General features: G+C 35.4%; 1 protein-coding gene across 1 annotated transcript in view; it reads right to left on the reverse strand.

Moving 5' to 3' along the window:
• ERC2 (ELKS/RAB6-interacting/CAST family member 2) overlaps positions 1-21,161 on the reverse strand; it is a 400,553-nt gene that overhangs the window by 76,376 nt on the left and 303,016 nt on the right. Inside the window, exons 17-18 of the mRNA XM_065642652.1 lie at positions 9,404-9,551; positions 8,074-8,193 (exon numbers count right to left, since the gene is read on the reverse strand). Coding sequence (XP_065498724.1) covers positions 8,074-8,193; positions 9,404-9,551 — 268 coding nt within the window. The remainder of the gene's footprint in view (positions 1-8,073; positions 8,194-9,403; positions 9,552-21,161) is intronic.

The raw sequence follows: 21,161 nt of genomic DNA on the forward strand, positions 1-21,161 counted from the left end.
TGAAAGAAGATAGAGCTCATAGTAAGTCTCCCTCCTCATGAACTGAAGGATAATAGTCTCACAAACACCAGCTGGGATATTAGAGACTTGGCACACTGAGATGGGCAGCAGTTCCAAGTGCCAAGCAGACACTTATCTGAAGAACCAAGGCCAAATTTCAACTTTCCTGACACTGGTGACTGAACAACGTTATGTTGATTGGAACACAGTCCATCTGTCTTTTTATTTGCGGTCTCTGCATTTAGAGTTGTGTTTTTGAAGTCTTTTTAAGTTCTGTGAATTAAAAGTATGGCTTGAAGCACAGGAAATATCTTGTAATAATACAGCATACTCAGTAATGTATAGGCTAAAGTCATGCTAAAAGTATTTGTCTGAGTCCTACTACTAAACTTGGTAATTACATAGAAGTATGTAAGAACATAGACACAAAGAAGTGGGTTAAAAAGCATAATTAAAGCTCTGAAACAGTAGCTGCCTGAGGACATCTCAGGCCAGGTCCTACTAAATGCAGACAAGCCACATAAGAAGGTAAAGTTCTCCATTTTTTTCCTTTTTCTTTTACAACAGGAAATAACTCATTAAAAAGATACTTTCTCATAATAATAATTTAAAACCAGACATGAATAAGAAATTTCAGTAGGCAAATAAGACCTCTGAAATTGCAAATCTCTGGTTAGTAGTGCTGATTGTCTTTCAGCATATTTAATGTCTGAACAGGTTGTTTCAGTTGTAATTTTTGAAATTTCATTACCAAGCCCAGCTCTCTCATTTGTATCATATACAAAATGTAGGCTAACTTGAAATTACTACGTTTCTTCCATTATATGCAAAAAATTCGTTAAATAAAACATTCATTTCAACACATGGATGGTATATTGGAATATGAACCAAAACAGAGATAACGTCACAACGCTGTCTTGATATGCTTTACAGAGACAACTTGGCTGTAATTAATTTTTGTTTGACCCTAGATTGTAGAAATTATAAGTTTTAACCATCACAGGAGCAGAACATTTTGACACCAAACTTTTACAATTTTTTTTTTAATAACTGGTTGCTTAGCCCTGTACTTGAGATCGAGTGTTAAACCATATTTAGCTTTATTATCATTGGGTACTTTGTAGTAGAACTTAAGGTCTTGTTTCAAAAATGTCTAATGGAGAAAAAAAACCCCAATCAACACTGTTTGGCATGAGAGTTCACTCGTTTACATAATGAAGATATCCACTATTCTTATCTGAGATATTTAATACCCATTTTACCTATTGAGCCAGTCAGATCAAAAGTTTAAAAAGTTGTGTAAAAATACCATCCGAAAAATTTGGACTCCTGACCACATAAAGAGGAAAAGGTGATGCCATATCCAGTTATGACTTGAGTCCCTTGACTTTTATAATAAAAATTGTCAAATCTTACTGACAATATGTGAGAAGTGTTGTGTGAGCACTTTTTTTCCCAACACAACATTGCTTCTGAATTAACCCATTTGATCAGGTAAATGCTATTAGACACGCACACACACGCACTCTCTTTTTTACCTTGTGCCATATGGATCCTGCTGCATTAAGCTATAGGGAGAAGTGGCACTCTGCTGTTTCACACCTAAACAAGTCTGTCCACATTGGGTTTATATCTAAGATGCTTGTACTTGGCAAAATTGAGAATTACAGATTAAGATTCAAAAATACAGATTCAAAATACAGGTTAAAAATGAGAAGAATAAAACCCAGTAATAAGACATGCAGAAATATTGCCTTAGGATTGTTCTATTTAATATAAAAGTATAAACTACAAGGATCTTAAGATAGTAAATAAATTTAAGGCCATTGAATGCATGGCCTGCTTGTATTGATATCAATGGGATCTGAACAGACACATTTGAAATCAGGGATTAATAGCCATTTTGCTACATTGCTTGATTTTTTTTTTAAGGAAAAAATAACTAGACTGATTTTCCTAATATGAGTTCAATATATGAAGTTATTTGAACATCTATTCTTACCTGCCCAAAATAAAACATGGAACTCATGTAGCATAACTGTAACAAAAATAAAACTCCTAAAACTTAAGTGTCTCAGAGTACTCCTTTGTTCAATGTTATGTGTTTAAAGCTTGAGCAAGACCAGTATTATGAGTGACAGCAGACAGTATAAACAGAAGAGGAAAAAAAATTGCACAGTGGTCAAGTCTGTCTGCAGTACCCATGTGAATGTCTTCATAACATGGATTCTATTTAGTGTGCAGTAACATTTAGACTCAACAGAACAGTAAATATCTCTGTGGAGAAGATCTGTGAATATAATAACAATAATGTAGTACTCTGTGCTATAATATTGCCACTTGTGAAATTCAAGTTATTCAGAAACATTGACCTAGTTTGACATCAGAAACACAAGCAATACTGATTCAGAATCAACACAATACCAGGAGAGTGCTGCTGACCACAAGGTCTACAGGTGATGATGTCTACAGACATTGTAAGAAAGCATCACAAGACTTTTTTGCTTCCACACTTGTTAAACATTAGGGAGCTTAAATGCAATTAATTAATGCACAGTGTTGCAGAAGAATGTTTTGAGCTGCCAATCACAATCACAACAACTTCTAATCCTATTATTTTTCTTATACAGTAATAGATACACTTTCAATATCATAAAATACACAGTGCAATACAGCTGAATTAATCTAACAGGGAAAACATAACTTAGGGTATTTTATCTGTTCTTGAGTGCTTGATGTCACCACCATAATATCACGTGAGCACTATTTCTGATGTACTTAATTAGAACAGTACATGTAATGTAACATGCTGCCTTCAATTCCATTTTACTCCTTTGAGGCTGAGTTATTTGAAATATTTGGATGCTAATTAGTAAGAAATCCACCTATGTATTGCATGCAAGAGAAAATATTGCTAGTGCTTAATTTGCTGAGAAACTGGTTACACAGATTTTTAAAATTCCTTAATTGTTTCTCACCCTTTTTATTTCCTTAGCAATACGTTCATGTGATGAAAAATAGAGCAGTGAACTAATAGACTAGAGAAAACTGCCAAACACTAGTTTTGCCTCTGGCCAGTATATTCAGTACACCTGCAGTCTTGAAAATACTGGAAAGGTTTCTAATTTCATGTTTTGAAAAGAAAAATAAAATGCTCTCAAGGAGTCAGAAGACCTTGCATTTTGGCCGACTCCACTTACATTTTTGGCTCTATACCTCAAAAGTGAAAAGAGGCAACTGGGAAATTTTCTTGCAGTATCCAAGTTCAGAATGAATCAGTAACATAGCAGTGTCTTCTGCTCTTACCCAAATCTCTCGAGATGTTCTAAAAATGGACTTTAAGCTAATTATTTCATGAAGGATTGCATCACTATATGAATTTCTCTAAAAATAGCTGTCTCATAATTCTCAAAAGAAATCTTGGCTGGGGCGATTATAAATATTATGTAATCACTCAGCCAAGACCTCATGGCGATCTTGTTTAATACTGTATTTCTGAAAGGTTTTTTAAGCCTACTACAAAGTTATATGTCTCTCAAAATACAGCATTTGGTATATGAACCAAAACAATCCCAGTGGTTCTGTTTTGCTGGGAGTGCATTACTATGCTTCCCATTTATTTAAAGATCTAAACAATATATATTTAACTGACAGATTGCAGCTGCTAAATTGTATTTAAATCATGACAATTAAATATGCTCATTTCTTACGGGAAGGTATTTGCACCACAGAGGTCAGTATTATTACTACTAATTTTACAGGTGGATACACTATGATACAAATAATTTTCCTAGGTTATCAAAATATAATGTGAAAAAAACCTGTAGAAGTATGGCAGTACTTGAGATAAAACCAATGCTTTTCTTCCGACTTAGAAATAACAGACTTTTACTGAAAATCACACAGTCACAATCCATAAAAAGACTGCTCGACTTACATAAATAATATTTTGGTCTTTAATATATGTACATCTGTAGCTTCATATTTAAAATAAATCACATATGTTCTCATTCCCTTACAAAGGCACTACATTATGTTTCTTTAAGATGTTTTTTTTTTTCTTTTTCAGTGTGAAAAATTGTGACAAATTACTTCAAAATCAATGTCTTAGTAGTTTACAATAAGTTTGATGTTCCCAAAGGCCAGAAAAATTGGAATAGAAAAATTGGAGAAAGGCATTCAACTACCTCTTTGGTGCTAGTAGCATTATTTAAGTCATGAACTACTTAAAAAAAGGAAAAAAAATGCAATCAATGCTTTTATAAACTTCCTTTTTTGAATATATTCTATTTCTGGTTTAATTCTATTTAAATTTTAGATTACTATTGGGATGTCCTTTGCCAGTCTGCCGGCAATGGAAATCAGTACATTTGTCAATGTGGAAAACATTGACATTTCATGACTAAAAATATAATTGCTTCATTAAAAATAAAAGGATGCAAGTGTCTTTTTGAGTTTGGGGAGTGGGGGAGGTTGCACATTTGGGAAGTAAACACTTTCCCTCCAAACTGAGTAATAACTGGCTTCACTGTTGTAATACAAACCACATTCCAAATAAAATACATAAAATAATATCAGGTTTATGAGATGGATCCACTAACATGAATATTCATGCCTAAACAGGCAGCATACTGTATTTGTTTTATCTTTGCCAGGACGGTGCCTTTTCAGACAATAGCCTAGTTCTCTTAGATATTGAGAAGCTCTTCGTACTTTTCTCCTCTCATGAACTTTTTCGTGCTCATTGCCTGTGGCACAACGTTAACATTCTTTTTCTGAAGCAACCCTAAGGAAGCTTAGGGAGAGCAAAAAGCTTCCAGCTCAGATACAAAATAAACCAGAACGCTTCACAAGTCTACAGAGTGATTAGAGAAGTTTTTCACAGCGTAAGTCTGTGGTAAAAGCAGCCACATTTGCATTTAGGCAATTCAATCTCAGTGCAAGTCTGCGATACATTATAGTGCAGCGATAGAATCTGTTTCTCTGGCCTTAATCCAATAACAATAAAATTCTATGAATAACCTCAATACTTTGGGTTACTCCACTGAGTTTAACAGAATTGACCTCCTGAACCTTTAAGACATCTACTACAAACCGTGCCCTGTCTCTTTAAATATGAAGCAGGGGGTTGGTGTCTACAATGACCTCACATGGTGGGAGCCACCACAGCGCTTGTACAGCATCCTGAGTAGCAGTAAATTAATTTACAAATATTATGATGTTCCAACTACGTAAGCAAGCATAAATGTTACAAAGTACATCCATTAAAACTCCACAACCCCTTCCCTTTAATCGTGACCCTCACGGGCCTTGTTAGCATTATATGAAGGAGCAGTAGTCGGTCCTTTGCATAATACTTACTTTTTCATACCAGCAGAGGACTTGCCATGCTATAGCGATTCTGCCTTGGACACTGAAGCTGCCACTTAAATAGCAATAGTAAACCAGCATCCTAGGCTTGGAGTATAACGTGCTTTTTTAAGGATTGTCCATTGCAATGATCCATAGTACAGCATGATTTGAAATTGCTAGAAATACGAAATCGGAGCTTATCAACTACATGACAAAGTCTAGGATGCCACTGAAGGAGACAACAGCAGAAACGGAGACCAACAGAGTTTTCTGAGATAAAAAGAAACTCCCCAAATGGCAAACAAAAGCAAAGAGCAAATCAAACTGTCAGAGATGACGCAGCACAAGGGCTGAAGTTTCACAACAGCTTATTTAGGACAAAGTGATTCACCTATCTATAAAGATCACAAAAAACCCACTTTGTTTGAAATAATATTTTCTATTTCAAATGGTACCGTTCTTTTTCACTTAAGGCTAATTTCTAATTACTGCTTCTTTAATAAAATGACAAGTCTTTAAAAAATAAGATGTTATTGGGAAACATGGAGGACATAAGGAGAGCAGATGCAAGGAGCTCAGTTCCAGCATCACCACATGAACTCTGCAGTATAATGAGGAAAATATAACAAGATTATCTAAAGGAACTCTAGGACTTTGCTTCTATATGAGCTTTGCTGACAGCTACAACAGTGCATGTAGATTTCTAGGTAAGGTGAAATTATGTTCAGGCAAATTTCTAACTTCAGTTAGCACTCTAACATAATTATAAATGGTTTCCCAATAGCTTGGCTACTTGGTTTAAGACATCATCCATGTTAACTGCTGTTTTACACTACAACAGCTGCCCTTCTGTTTTGCAGATCTAACGCAATGGTGAAATGAAAATCTGGTTCCGAAGTGAACACCTTTCAGCAAAATTTGGAGAACATTAGAAGTAGCCCAGGAGTTGTAAAAGGAAGACAGAAAAACAAATGGAGTAAACCAACTTTCTTCTGAAACATAGTAGAAAATATTTTTACATACAACGAAGAAATCTCCTAAAGCACCTGTAATAGCAACAATTTTATAGCAACATAGAAAAGACATAACAGTATTTTTTATTTTCAGAAAATGCATTGTTTGATGTACAAATCAGGAACGGGACTTCCTCTAGGACACAAATATATCAGAATAAATGTCTGAATTGCAGATGCTAAATGAGAAAGGAGTTTGTCTGCAACATATTTACCAGCTGATACCCCTTTGTGGAATAGGACAAGCCTACTCTTATGATGCTCTGCTAACAAGATTTTCAGCCACAGTGCTTCATCTGCGGCTCAGCTTTTCCATCACTGACTGAGAGACAGAGAACCTTTGTGAGGAGTAACATGAAAAGGAGCAACGTAAAAAGAAACTCCTTGGATTCTTTAAGGTCTGTGTTTCTCTTCTTTTGCCCTGCTGCCTTGATAAGTTCTCGGCCTCCTGTAACCGTGAGCAGAAGACTTTCTGCTTGATTGGAAAGGTAGATGCACCAAGAATCCATTTGGTATTGTGGATAAACATGAAGGGAATATAGGTTTTTATCATTGCCCAGCAGGTTATTTTGCATCTCAAAGCAAAAATTCCTCCTACGGTATAGGACAGCAGTGGATTTGGGAGCCTAATGTTTAGCATTATCTAGTGAGTCATCTTCTAATATTTCTAAATATCTCCCATCATCACATTAGGCTGGAGAAAGTTGAGCTTTCTTTTCTTCTTTCTTTCTTTCAGCCGTATAACAGCTGTGGAAAATGGAAGGTGGGACAAACGAGGCCATAAGAAAAAAAAAATGATGCTGCAGCTGGTCAGTAACTGAAGTTCCAGTGAATTAGAAATAGATTGGGAGATGGCATCTCAAAGAAACTGAGGAACAGGGTGGATATATCACACAGTGTGGAATCCGTCACTTCCCCCGGCCAGCACAGTTCCAGCAAGGAAGAGCAGCACTAACAAGCCTTTGTGTCGGATGCAGATGTGAAAGCTTTGGGGTTGACAGTGGCTCTCCCCAAAGGGATTAAAGAAGTATGAATGATCTCTACAACCTCTATTATCAGATAATTCTTAAGTGTAATAAAGTGGTGACCTAGTTAAACCACATTCCTGTTCCTGGTGTCTCTTTTTTTGTGGTGTCTGAGATAACAGGGAGATTATTTTGGCATCAATTTAATCTAGTTAAATAGCTTTACTGAAGATCTTTATCACTATAAATAATGGAGGTATTTGAAGTATTTGGTTACAATTCTAACTGAAGTTATCCAAAACAATGCCTCTGTAGCAATCCTCTTCTGCTGTTCCTTCACTCTGAAGAAAGTTATGAGTGTTTTGAACACTTTTCAGCAATAGCTTAAAGGTACAAAACCAAACAAACAAACCCCAAACAGAACAACAACAGCAACAAAAAAAAAAACCAGTTTGCCCAAGTCTCCAATTAACATTTTAAAAATATCTATGGCAGGCATCATGGAAAGTGGTGTTTTCATTTACTCTTCAGTAACAAAAGATAAAGGTGAAAAAAGAAGATGTCTGAAAGAGAAAATAACTGCCTTCTCTTTTCAAAAGCAAACATCCCTAAAATTGTTTGTAATGGAACACCACCTGTTCTGATGCAATACAGTGGGATGAAGTACTAAAAAAACCATAAAGCACGCCTGCCTATATAGCATGTAAAATTTGGGTGAAATGTCTCCTGGCCAGCTGACTGACCTGAGACATGCGTGCATCATGGCTGGAACAGAGGTACTTGGCTGGAATGTCTGTGATGAAGTCAACATCATGAGTGGATGATAAGTTCATGCTCAGGGGCTGTTTCCTATTTTTATAGACCTGTGGGAAAAAGCTATAATGATTAGATGCATGAGGTCAGAGCTATTGGGAATTTAGCATAGCAGGAAGGGTTTTCCTAAACTTTCTGTTAGTGAGTGCAGAGAGTTCTACAGTATGTAATGCATGATTCAGAATAAAGAATCATAACATTGACTATGCAGTTTGTCCTAAACATTATTAACACGGCATGCTCATTAGTAGAATGGCACACTGCCCGACAGCACAGTGGTTACTTTGACAGGCTAAGGAGACCAGAATGATATTGTGGATGGTATTCTCCTCCTCAAGGAACACTCACAGAATTCAGTAATGTCACACAAAGGAAAACATTAGATACAACACGTCCAGACATTGCCTGAAAACATCTTTCTCATCTTTTTCACCCATTCTGAAAGAGGAAAGGTGTTTAACAACATACATGACACACAGCACAGGCCCGTAGTACCCAGGTTATCTGAACATCCTTTGTCCTCTTGCCTACAGCACCTCTTCTGGCTACCTTTTAAAAATCAGGGCATGCAGCCACTGCACAGTATGCAGAGTTTTAAACATTTTAATTAGACAGAGAAGAGACCTATGTACTGTGTCTGGTACATGTGTACTGTGCCTAGTATGGTTATTTTCATCATTAATAAAGTAGAACATAAATTGAATTGGCTTGTGATAAAATCTGTTTCTAGAATTTGTAACTACTTTTTTTTTAATTAAAACCTCAAATGACTTACAGTGTTGAAGACAGTGATTTTTACTCATTTGAGAATTTATTTCAAAGATAATCATGATTTTCAGATAACCTCTCAGAAAGCCTGAAACCTTCTGAAAATAAAATTATTTTACAATAGATAAGCCAATAATTGAACAGAAGAAGGTTAGAAAGAGTCAATAGAATGGATAGATCTTGCTTTATAGCAAAGAACATCTGCTTTCCTCTGTCTCACATAATGAAGAAGGTTGGAAGGTATATGAGAAGGGAAAACAGAAAGTGTATTGGCTGCATATAATATGAGCCAAGCAAACGTGCAGCTAAATACTTAACAACTATAGAGAAGCAATACAGAAACACACTGAACACCTCCTACCTTTCGTAACTGTTGTCACATGTCTGGCCTGGCATGAAGACTTTCAAAATGAGGTTAGAATAAAATAGTACAAATGAAAATAATGCCAATTTTCTGCCGCCATGAAAGCATGAAAATGAATGTCTCCCCACCTGCTGTTTTAACTGATGTACTAATCTGTCCTTCTCTCGTTTAAGAGCCATTACTTCTTCTTGAGTCTTCTTTTTCTTTGAAGCAGACAGCTCAAGCAAGGCAATGTTTGCATCTTTTTCACTAATTGCAGCAAGTAAAGCTTCCTGTCTAATAAAATAAAATAAAAATTGTTATATTCTCATTAAAACAGAACACATACTACTATATCATACTATATACCACATTTCTTTCAACCACTAGACCAATCAACTAATTTCTGAAGACTCATCAAATAACAAATGCTGTCAAGTCTAATCAAATAATGAAATACACTGATTAGCCAAAAAAGTTATTTTTATAGATTTTTCATTATTTAACTCATAAAACATTTATCTCAGTCTATTTTACTACAATATGATATCTAACAATATTTCTGTGAAATGTCTTGCTTTTAAAAATCTTTGATATTTAGGTTTTTTAAATTCACTTTCCCGATATCTAGAATATCTTACATAAATCTGTTGTGAATTATTCAAATAAAACAGATCGAATAATAAAAATCAGTGATACAGATAAAATATATTTTTATACGATCCTTCTGATTTGGTACCCTAGATACCTCAGTACAGAAATCTCTGGACATCTTCCTCACACTTATTAAACGTTTTCCTATGGATTTATTAATTGTGTCATCACAACGCTATAATTCTACTAGTAAAATATGACATCTAGAAAAGTAGTTTCTTGATCTAACTGTTCACAAGGAATCTTTTCCTTTGGAATCTTGACACCTTAATCTCTACAAAGCAAACAGAAACCTACAGCACTCAGACGCATATAGAATTACACAGAAGCTAGCAGGGTCACATTGTAAATAGCTTGTGAGGACATATGACAAAGGTACTTTTTACAACATGTAGTTGGAAGCACAGATCTTGCAGTGTCTTGTTATTCCTTATACTTTAATACGCTCACGTTGGCAAGGCCACAATCTGTTCCTTATTTTCCTAAATAAAATAAATGTATTCATCTTCTGGAGTGCATTCAATGACAGACTATGACTTTTTGGCCAAGAAAAAGCATATAATACTTGATAGCTTTTAGAATAGAATATGTTATGGCCTATGCCTTTTTCCAGAACCATATAAGGTTTTCCAGAACCATATAAGGTCAATCATTAAAAAATAAACATGGATAAATGAGTCATAAATTAACCTTAGGCTCCAACCGCTAATAAACATAAGAATACAGCTCATGAACTTCATACAGTCAAGGTGAGCTAAAAGTTTGGAATTCTCATAGTCCTTTGCTTGCCAGCAAAAATGTCAAGAAAGCTATTTCACTTTTATTTCGAAGTTCCTAATGTATTAATGTAAATATTTATAGGACAATATTTCTGATGGAGTCAAAGAAAAACAACCCATTTATTTTACTCTCAAAGTTATGAGACATGGATCAATTTTAGATAAACAGTTGCATTTTATTCATACACTTAAATAGTCTCATTTATTATTCTGTCTTTTTCATTTTAATCATAGTTAAATGATGTTTAGAAGAGGATGCCATAAGTGTCCAACGGTTTTAATTTAAATTAAAGCTATTAATTATTTTAAATGACAGGTATTAAAGAAAAAATATATCAAAGGGTCACATATCCGTAATGCTAATTTGAAATGAGATATAGGTATATTGTTTTCTATAAACCTCATAATAGCACATAAAACTTGCTGCCTAGTAATTTGTAAGAGACTGTCAGTGTTTTCATGTGTTGTGCTCAAATTCAATTCCATAACATATTCTTTAAAATCTTCACTTTAATGTACTGTAATAGAAGAAAACCATTTGCTACTGTATTCAACAATTCCTCTCACCTTACAGAAAGCAGAGGATTCATGCATCATATGAAATCTAAATATTTCCTCTTTTGAGCATCTGGCTCAAACAGAAAGAAAAATGTAACAAAATTCCACCTTTTACATACAGGTCTGTAACTTTCTGTTTTAGAAATGTGTCCTAACCCTAGAAGGTGGTCTTTTTTTTTCAGGGCTGATAACGTAAGCTTTCTGACAGAAAGTGTCAGCAACAGGTATTCTGTGACTTTAAAGCCAAAGAAACAACATAGTCCATTATTACCTAAAATACTCTTCTTCTAAATTAAATTAGATTAGGCTAGTTCCTCCATAGTTATCTGATAGCAGACTGTATTAAAATTACAAAGAAAGGTTAGTCAGAGGTTTTGTCAATGTTCCAGTGGTTTGCATCAAGTAACATTTCCCAATTTTAAATCTGCATCATACAACAACTTTGCTGCTATTTTGAACATTACTAAAAAAAAAAAAAAAGTTTCACAATGTTCCTCTGGTTTTTAAGATATGTAGGACAAAGATTTGCCCTGTCTGCGGTTAACACCAGCAGGACTAAATCCTAATCTTTAATTCATGATCATCATTGCTGTAAAGTAGGTACCTCTGGTAAACAGCAAAATGTATTTATACCATAATTACCAGTCTAAAGATATTTAATATCTGAAGATAAACATTGACATAACCATCACAAACCAAACACACTCAGAATGATTATAGGTAAATAAATCTACGTCTCAGATTCCAAAGTTTTGAAATATATTTAGATTATTCTTAAGTTACGTAAGTTAACTCCTTCCCAGCCAGACCCAACACAATATGTCTGCTCATCTAATAGCAAATTTCATGGTAAACTCTTGCTATCTACAAGGTTTCTAATGATATATAGTGTTATTTGATTATATGTAACACACATTACAGCTGTAAAAAGTCAAAACCAGAAGTTTTAAACTGAAAACTACATGAAGGTACACTGAAATTTTACTTCTCCTCCAAAGTTTATATTATTTCACTTCCTCAAAATCGGCAGTGAAAACGCAAACCTGACTAGTGAGGAAGAAGAGGCAAAACTACTGAATTATTCGGTATCATTTCAACATTTGATAATGGGATTCACTCACATTCATATTTTTTGTATTACCAGCCAACAAGATCACATTGTCATGTGGTCATAACTGCTTAACTGTGCAACACTCTCTAGCCTGACTTTAAGGCAGCAGAGGAGGTAGAACCTTCCACGGGAGAGGAAAGCCAGTCAGCAGGCTTTGAAAAGTCCACTCTGGACTCTGCAGCCCCAAACCCACAAGATTTTGTGGACCCTAGCATGCTTTTTCTCAGCTGAGAGTGTTGAGGGATTATGAAAGCCAACCAGAAGTTATGAGAATGTTTTTGCAAGGGAAAGGTAACAAAATCTTTTTTCTCTATTGTCTTGTGGTTCACAAGATAATTCCATGCAGTACACCTCCTTTCTTGGGAAAATACCTGGGAAAATATGTAACCACACACTTAATTCCAGGAAATATGATTTATACCAAACACTTCCAGGATATAATGGTTCCTAGTCACATGAAATAGCTTCTGTTGTCTGACTCCGTAAGTGCTCCGCTGAGACACTCTAAGATTTGAATCAAACCAACAGCACATACACAAGTTTGAATTGGCCCCCCAATATTACTGTCAATATAGTTTTTAACCCTTATCTTTATAGTAAATGTGAGCAGAGTTGGAAGGCCTTAAACCTATGAATGTTGGGAGACAACTGCACAAGAAAAAAAAGGATGGAGACTTCTACTGAAGTCCTTCCACAGCAATGTGGAATGATGAATACATCAATACAGCCGGGCAGCCGAATGCAAACTCACACTACCAGTATTCTCGAAGCCACCTGAATGTGAGTCAGCTTCAGTTCAGAATCTGTAAAGTCTCATTTATCTAAGAGAAAGTGTTTTAGCTTGGGCATAGTGCCACACAACATGCTGGTGGCTTCCAGGCTGGAACTGGCTCACATACAGGCTCCTCAGCGTGTGGGCAGAGCAAGCTTACACCTGTCTGCACAGACACGCTCCTGGAGTATGTCGGCATATTATCTGTGTCTATTATCATGGATAATCTGAACAGTAATAGCCTCAAATATATGATCCAGTGGCATTTAACTAGACATCTGGGTTAACAAGAGTTCAGCACAGCAGGACTGTATATTCTACCAAATGATGCACGTTGGTTGCTTACATCCTTAGTAATTAACTGCTTCAATGCAGAGGGAAGACAGAGAAACTCAACAGGTTTTTTTTATCATTTTACAGAGTACAAAGTAAAGATTCAGGTTGTGACAGGGTATCTAGAGAAACTGAAGTGGCCTCCTTTACTTGTACATGGCCTAGCATACTACCAGAGTTACAGCTCCTCCACTAAGTCCCTGGGAGACAGAGGTTGAAAATACTTTGCCCATGCTGTTGAGGTATCCAAGGTGAAGAGATCCAAGCACTGATGAAGCAGCCTGTGGGCACAGACCCGGAGATCTACATTATCATATCTCATTGATTACATAACACACACTGGTTTACCCACATCTACAAAAGCTGCAGTGCTACCCTGTCAACATACTTCAGGTTTCCAATGAAAGCACCCAATCTGATCAACTGACCCCGCCAAAAAAATTAATATCACCATTTTTGCAGGAAACATTTGAAATGAGATTATCTGACAACTAGAAACAAAGGTAATATACCAGCGAAACAGCTGACAATGATGACTTCCTCACTTACAAACGTGAAATAAACTTGATTCAAAAAAGTAAATGGGTGGCAAGGGCTTTGTCAAAATCTCTCAGGTGAGCAATACACGTCTGCTTTGCTGCTAGAAACTGAAACTCATCATGTGCTTCTGTGCAAGAATTTTTGAAAATCAAGACCTCAGCTGACACCAAGAACAACATACAATCTGATATACTCTCCAGCTAACATGCTTAAGAGTATAAGTGTAATTTATAATTCCTAATTATCTACTGTGTCAGGAAAAAAAAGACTATCCAAATACAGTTCTATAGAGATGTTATCACTATTTGCAGCCCAAATGTCTCCTTATTGTGTAATAAATGATGGTAATAAAATACATTTTAAAATAATTTATTAGAGCACCAAATTAAATGACATTCTTTAACAGTAATATTTATAAAGAGTAATCCTTTTTGCTATTAGTAATTTTTCCTCTCTTTTTTTGGCAAACTAATCTGTTATACAAATAACAGGGTAGTGCTTTTAACACCAAGAAAAATCACTTTAACTGTATACAGTAAAATTAGGTAAACTCTCGGACTAATAAAATACATGTTAAATCTAGCAGCATTTGCTCCACACTGGTAATTATTCTGTACATTTTCCTTTGACATACATAAAGTAGTTCCCAGGATTCCCAATGTATACATCATCCACTATAATATGGTTGCTCATTACAAGGAGGAGAGGGAGAACTTTTTCCCTGGAAAAGCAAAACTCATGCAATAAAATTTCTCCTGCCCAGGCAAAGCCTGACTGCATTCTACCCCACAGCAACCTGCTACTTCGAGTTAGTCACCTTAGTACAAAGACAGTGAATATAACAGTCTCTTGATGGACAACACTTGCAGCTGTGAGACCAAGGCTTAAGGTACTAATGATTCTAGTGAGGAGTACCAAGAAACTCGCACAAATATCTTTGTATACTTAACATCACTTCATATCAAAATACGAAAGAAAAGACAAAAGGAACAGTCCCTTCCTAATGTCCAGGAATTAATTTATTTATACAAGTGGTATTCCACCCAAAACTATTCAGGATTCTATTCCGTTTAATGTTTTCATTAAGTACATGAATGACAGTCTAGAAAATCTATTTATTACATTTATATGAGACTTAAGACTGGGAGGATCTTCAAGAGCCATGAAGACAAGAAAAAAAATGTCTTGACAAACCAAAGATGCTGTCTAGAAAACTAAAGAGGAACTCCATACTAATGAACTGTTGTGAATGAGGCAAACATCACACTGCGAAGTATAAACAGAAACAGATTATGAGACAGACGTGATTCTTTTGATCTACGTGACTTCGGGAAGATCTTAGCTGAAATACTGAATTCAGTTTGGACATGATTCTCCATTAAAAACTTGGAGATGGCTCAGGGGAAAGCAACAAAAGCACTCAGAAAAATGACTGACAAGAAAATACTGGAAAAACCTACAATAAATGGTCTATGAGTGGCAACATGACAATGAGAAGATTAAATGCTATGTCAAATTGAAATAGAACATTTTTTCCATATCCATTGCACACAGAACAAGTAGTAATGTGCATAAATTGCAGAAGAAAAAGGTGTAGTTTTTTCCTGCTAACATCTGACCAAGGTCTAATGACAACGGCAAGTAAGTATGAATAGAAATTGAGTACTGGAAGAAATTGCTGGGGAAAGAGGGTTGCCACCAGTGGAAGTATTTTTGAAAAATGTAGGCAAATGTCTGTTAGAAATGACCTGGGTATAGTTGATCTTGCCCCAAGACATGACCTTACCAGTAACCATAACCTAACCAGTAACATCAATGATTTGATGTTTTGAAGCTGATTCACTCTCTGTCTCATTCAAGACCATAGCCCTTGGAGTTAACGTCATGTTTTATCTGCTTCCATCATATGCTTGCTAGCCTTCCTACAAACTTTTAAGTTTCTACATCTATAGTAAGAAAGAACAATACAAAACTTGAGAATTATCAAGTTTCTGTGAAAATTTCCATGACAGACATTGCAGACAAGAATGACTATACTGTGTAGGCCATTCCTGGGTGATAGAGAAATATGGAGATGCCTTTCCTTGGAGGATCTATCAACTATTAGCATGGCTTTTAGACAAACAAAAAGTATAAAATTGTATACATCTTTTCGTAAAGTCAATGGAAGTAGTGTTGAATAGTTTGAATTAAAGAAAAATACCACACATAGCATTAGACAAAGCAGATGACATCAAAGCAACTCAATTACAAATGTAACTTAACACCTCAAAAATGCAATCTTATACATCTCTAGCAATACAGACATAGAGTATGCATTTGTGAAAGTGTCTGTCTTGGAATGAAAAAAATTACTTAATATGAAAAGGAAGCCTTAGCATACTAGAAGGGAAGATAAGATAATGCAAGAAGAAATAAATCCATGAAAGACTCTGTTGAATGCCAAACTGAAAAAGTATATTGTATACAGTATTTTATCAAACTGCAGCCTAAACAAATGTCAAATGGAATAATTTCTTTAACAAATATGGGCAACAACTGAGAAAAAAGGGTTGTTCACTAGCATATATTTAGTCAAGATTAACTATGGATAAAAAAAATGTACTAAGAACAGATTTAATAACCTTAAACTGTCATTCAGCTTGTAGGAGGTATTCAAGATACAGCTAATAAAACACAAAAAATGGTTCTAACCACCCACAAAAAAATCTCAGTAGTATAAAACACTGAAGGATGACCACTAAGATAAATGCTTTCTTTTGAGAGCTGCCTTGCAGTTAACCTTCTTAAAGAGTCTCCCAGAAACCTCTAGTCATAATACATTGCATTGCCACTTATCACAGTCAATTTAGAAGTGAGCTCTGTAAACACTCCTGCTCTACTCCCCACCTCTGTTAGTCTAAGAATAATTGTCTGAGCTTTAATAAAAGAACTCATGACAACTTTTTGGGAGGTGGGCTGAGTTCTTAGGTATGGTCCAATTGTAATCTAACAGAATTCCAAGATTAAGATTTATAGACGCAAGATCTTCTAACAAGAATTTTACTGCCTTTGCTACTTAAGCCGTTCTCCACAAAATACAGAAATGCAACTTAAAAAGTCATCATTAAAGTTAAATCAAGTCAGAAATGTTTCAGCTAATGATATACAGTAGAGTACTCAGCCAGCTTCTCACATGCTAACTGTACTGAAGGAGGAAAAAAACAGCTCAATCAACTTTTTCCCTTTAATTGTTGTTTTCTTTCCCTCATGACCCCCAGTATTCAACCTTAAGTTCAGTAGGAGGTGACTAGAGATAGACGGTGATGAGAGATCCTGTTTGAAACAGCTTCTCTCTGTCACTCCTAAAGCAAATAAATGGTTTGTTAAAACACACTGTTAATCCATTATGGATGTGCATGCATCTTAGAAAATAAACTTCAGAGTATTATTGGTATTTAAAAGCTTTTTCTTTAAAAACAAGACATACGGATAATGAGCATGAAATTTAAAATCAATATATTCAACAGAGTTGTAAGTCTTATCTAGTTGTGTGATACCAACACGTAAATTCAGTCACTATTGATTTTAGACGATGATCTTAAAATTGTGTGTCTCAGGCTGACAGAAGCTTTGCCTTCCCAATTACATGACTAAATATACTTTACAAAACCATGTTTATAGCTTATGTCTTTAAAATGAACAATTATTTTGTGCTGTTTTCAAAGAACAAACCCTTCTGCAACACGAAAAATCGGCATGAAATAGCACCTCGGGTTGGCCTGGTGCCCTTGCAGCAAGCACAGAGAAGTACTGAGAGCCCGGAGCCCAACCACACCAGGAAGCAGAGAGGATTGCTCTGTGGTCTATGAGACAGAAGGATGGGGGCCCTGCTCTTCCACAAATGCTCCACCAGTCCAACCCACCAAGCACTTTTCCTCTTGTTATCTGAGTAACAAACCCTGAATTTACCATCTGATCAAGACTACTGCTAGAAGCAAGTGTGAGGAGGAGATATCAAAGCTCACACCATGTGAGACAGACAACAAATAGCCTCCATATTACACCTGTATTAGATGTATATTTTCATTAGGCTAGAATCAAGGAGAAACAGAAAGAAGCAGCTGTCCCTGATGTGAAATTTCAGAGTAAATGGAAAGAAGGAAAAGAGAGGATCTGATTCTGAATAATCACAGAGGAGTTTCTTGTAGAAGCAGTTTTCTTATCCATTTGTCCTTTTCCTCCAGTTTACTTCCCCAGAGTTCTGTGTATCTTCCATTTGTTTCATTACTCCCGTAATCACAGCTCTCCATACATTCCCCAGCAACAGTAACTGTATTGTTTTTAGATTGGCAACTTTAAATTATTCCTTTTTTTCTCTCTTTAACAGCAATTTGGTATGTACATTTAGGTCTTTTGTTAAGCAAACAAAAATCATACAGTGTAAAGGTACAAGTTCAGAGAGAAATTTTAAAAGGCAATGAAGGAACTTCATGCCCATCTTTTGAGGCGAATTTTCACATAAGTAGGTACTCAACTGCTCTTTGAATTCTCTGAACTTTTTCAAGCCCTATAACATTACATTTCTGATGTCTCAATGATTTATGTTTTAGAAATGATAGATAAGTAAAACAGACCCCCTCAGAAAAGACATATTCATCTGGGAAAGCAATTACATCATAGTTTCATAGATCATGCTTCAATAACCACTGCATTATCATTTCCTTCAAATGGGCAGCATTGCTCACGCATGAGAAGATATCATAAGCTTCAGACTGCGTGACAGAGAAACAAAATAATTCACAGTGCTGCAAAACACAGCTGAAGTCAGAAGATGACAATTATTTCTTGGGTTTGTAGCTTTTTACTAGAAGTAACTTCCATTGTTCATTTGGCTTTGTATGCTTCTCCATAGGAATGCAACCAACACTTAGATAAAATACCTCTGCCTGGTTTATGCCACACCACAATACGATGCAGAGACGGGAACTGCTGAGAACATGAACGATGGCATCTGAACGCATGGGATTGTGTTACAGCAGAACATAGCACTGCACAGGGTCCACCTAAGTTAAACAGGAAAACAAAACTACAGGTAATCTGTCACTGTCTGCCTCCTCATCCTTCAACACCCCTTTCTGTGTTTATAGAAGACAAAGATAAAAGTACTTTGCAAGATGAATGGCTTGATCTCTAGAATATAGTTCTCGGTAACGTTTTTGAACTGCCAAATAAATGTTTAAGCTTGGAAAAAGTTACTACTAACAGTTACTATTGTTCTAGTGAATTTGCAGAGAATTCAAAATATTTTAGTCAAAGACACATAAAACTGAGATGCAGTGACAGAATATTAAAAAACCATAAACTTTTGTTAATCGCATTCTGTTCTTATTTTGAAGTGTATTCCAAATGGCCATTTATTATGAAGTAGATGCTTACTCTAAAGAATGAGCGGGGCTTTCTTTCAACGTTTAATAAATGCTGATGAGTAAAATTGTCCTTTTGGCAAAGAGATAACAGAAATAAAAAGATAATAAAATCTATTTCCTTCCTTCCTATTGGAAATTCAAGAAAAATATAGGTCTGATTTCGAAAGAGGTAACTTAAGGTGCTCCTTCTAAGTTCCATAAAGTTACAAACAGCTGTCCTTTGAATAATATATATAACAAAACTCATAAAATCCAATGTAGATCACGTTGACCTTTAAAGTATAACACAAAATAACTAGCTCCATTTTGAAACAGCATATAGAAATCAATATGACTATGTATTAGAATTTCTGCCTTGAGCTTTACAGTATATTAGAAGGCAATTTCAAGAAAGAAAATTGCCTGAATACATACGATTAACAAAACATGATCTCTTGGCAGTGCATAATTCATATTTGATAACTGATCTGAAAGCATAGTTGAAATGCTCACTTACTAAATAGGGTGTCAGACAGATTATGTAAACCAGTGTCATATAATTTCCACTAGCCACAAATATATGTCAAAGTACATTTTTGTATGTTAGCCTCAAACCAAGAAGCTCCTTAGAATTTTGAACACACACACACACCTCCAAATAGCCTGACAGTTTTAATATTTTAATTTTTCTAATCTAGATCTGTGAAGTCAGAATCATCACTACCATTATTAACACAATGACATCCATTACTTATTGCTACACTATGAGTATGTGTTAAAACCATTACATCACTTAATTTGATAGATATAGGAAAGTCTAGAAATTATTACAACTCAATATTTTTTATTTTTTAAAACTAGATTTTTTTTTGTTAAATTTGCCTCGTTTATAAGGTATTGCTAGGCACAGAATAAACTTAAATATACTGCTCCAAACATATAGTTTCTGAGGATTTCATTACATTGGCAACCATTGGATATGTATTTATGATCAATCTACAGAAAACTGACTATTAACACTACTAATTATTGGTGTTACCGTTAAAAAATATAGTTAAGCATCTGAGTAAAGAAGATAATTCAGATATTTATTCTCAAACCAACAGCCACCATTCCTTTAGGTGTGGGATGTCTAATGATATAAGCACCTAAAGGCATTTTGTCAGAGAACATTCATTCAAACCCTGCCCCCATCATTTTACCTCAGTAAAAAAAACCAACCAAACAAACAAAAAAACCACAAAAAACCCAAACAAACAAAAAACCCCCACACACAAAAAAAACCACACACAAAAAAAACCCCAAACCCTTTAATTTTCATAAAATACTGCATGCCCAATACACAGCATATGAAATTAATGACTATAAAATAGAATAGTGTCAGTAAACACAGTGAAACCTAGAGCAGGGACAAGATATTTTATAAGGAAGGACAGAGGGAATTAGACAACACCACAGGTATTTCTCTAGCTAGTATCTTAAAAGACTGGGAATGAAAGAGATAGGATATCACAGGATACCATTTAATTACGTGACTTCCCTGCTAATGGAGCTGCTTCACAAGCATTGCCGGGGGCATGAAGAGCATCACATGATTCAACTTTGCCTAAAGAAGTTCGCTCATTGATCTTCTTTGGAGGGTTAACTGTTTCAAAATTTGTTGCAGACTAAGGAAGCATTTTTTAAAAAGCATATGTACAGGCTCAGAGCTCTAAGATGATGAGGTGACTAAGATGATAAGGTGACTCAGTGAACAGTTCATACTGACTTTCT

Source organism: Caloenas nicobarica, chromosome 11 (genome assembly GCF_036013445.1).
Source record: "Caloenas nicobarica isolate bCalNic1 chromosome 11, bCalNic1.hap1, whole genome shotgun sequence".
NCBI classification, from domain to species: Eukaryota; Metazoa; Chordata; class Aves; order Columbiformes; family Columbidae; genus Caloenas; species Caloenas nicobarica.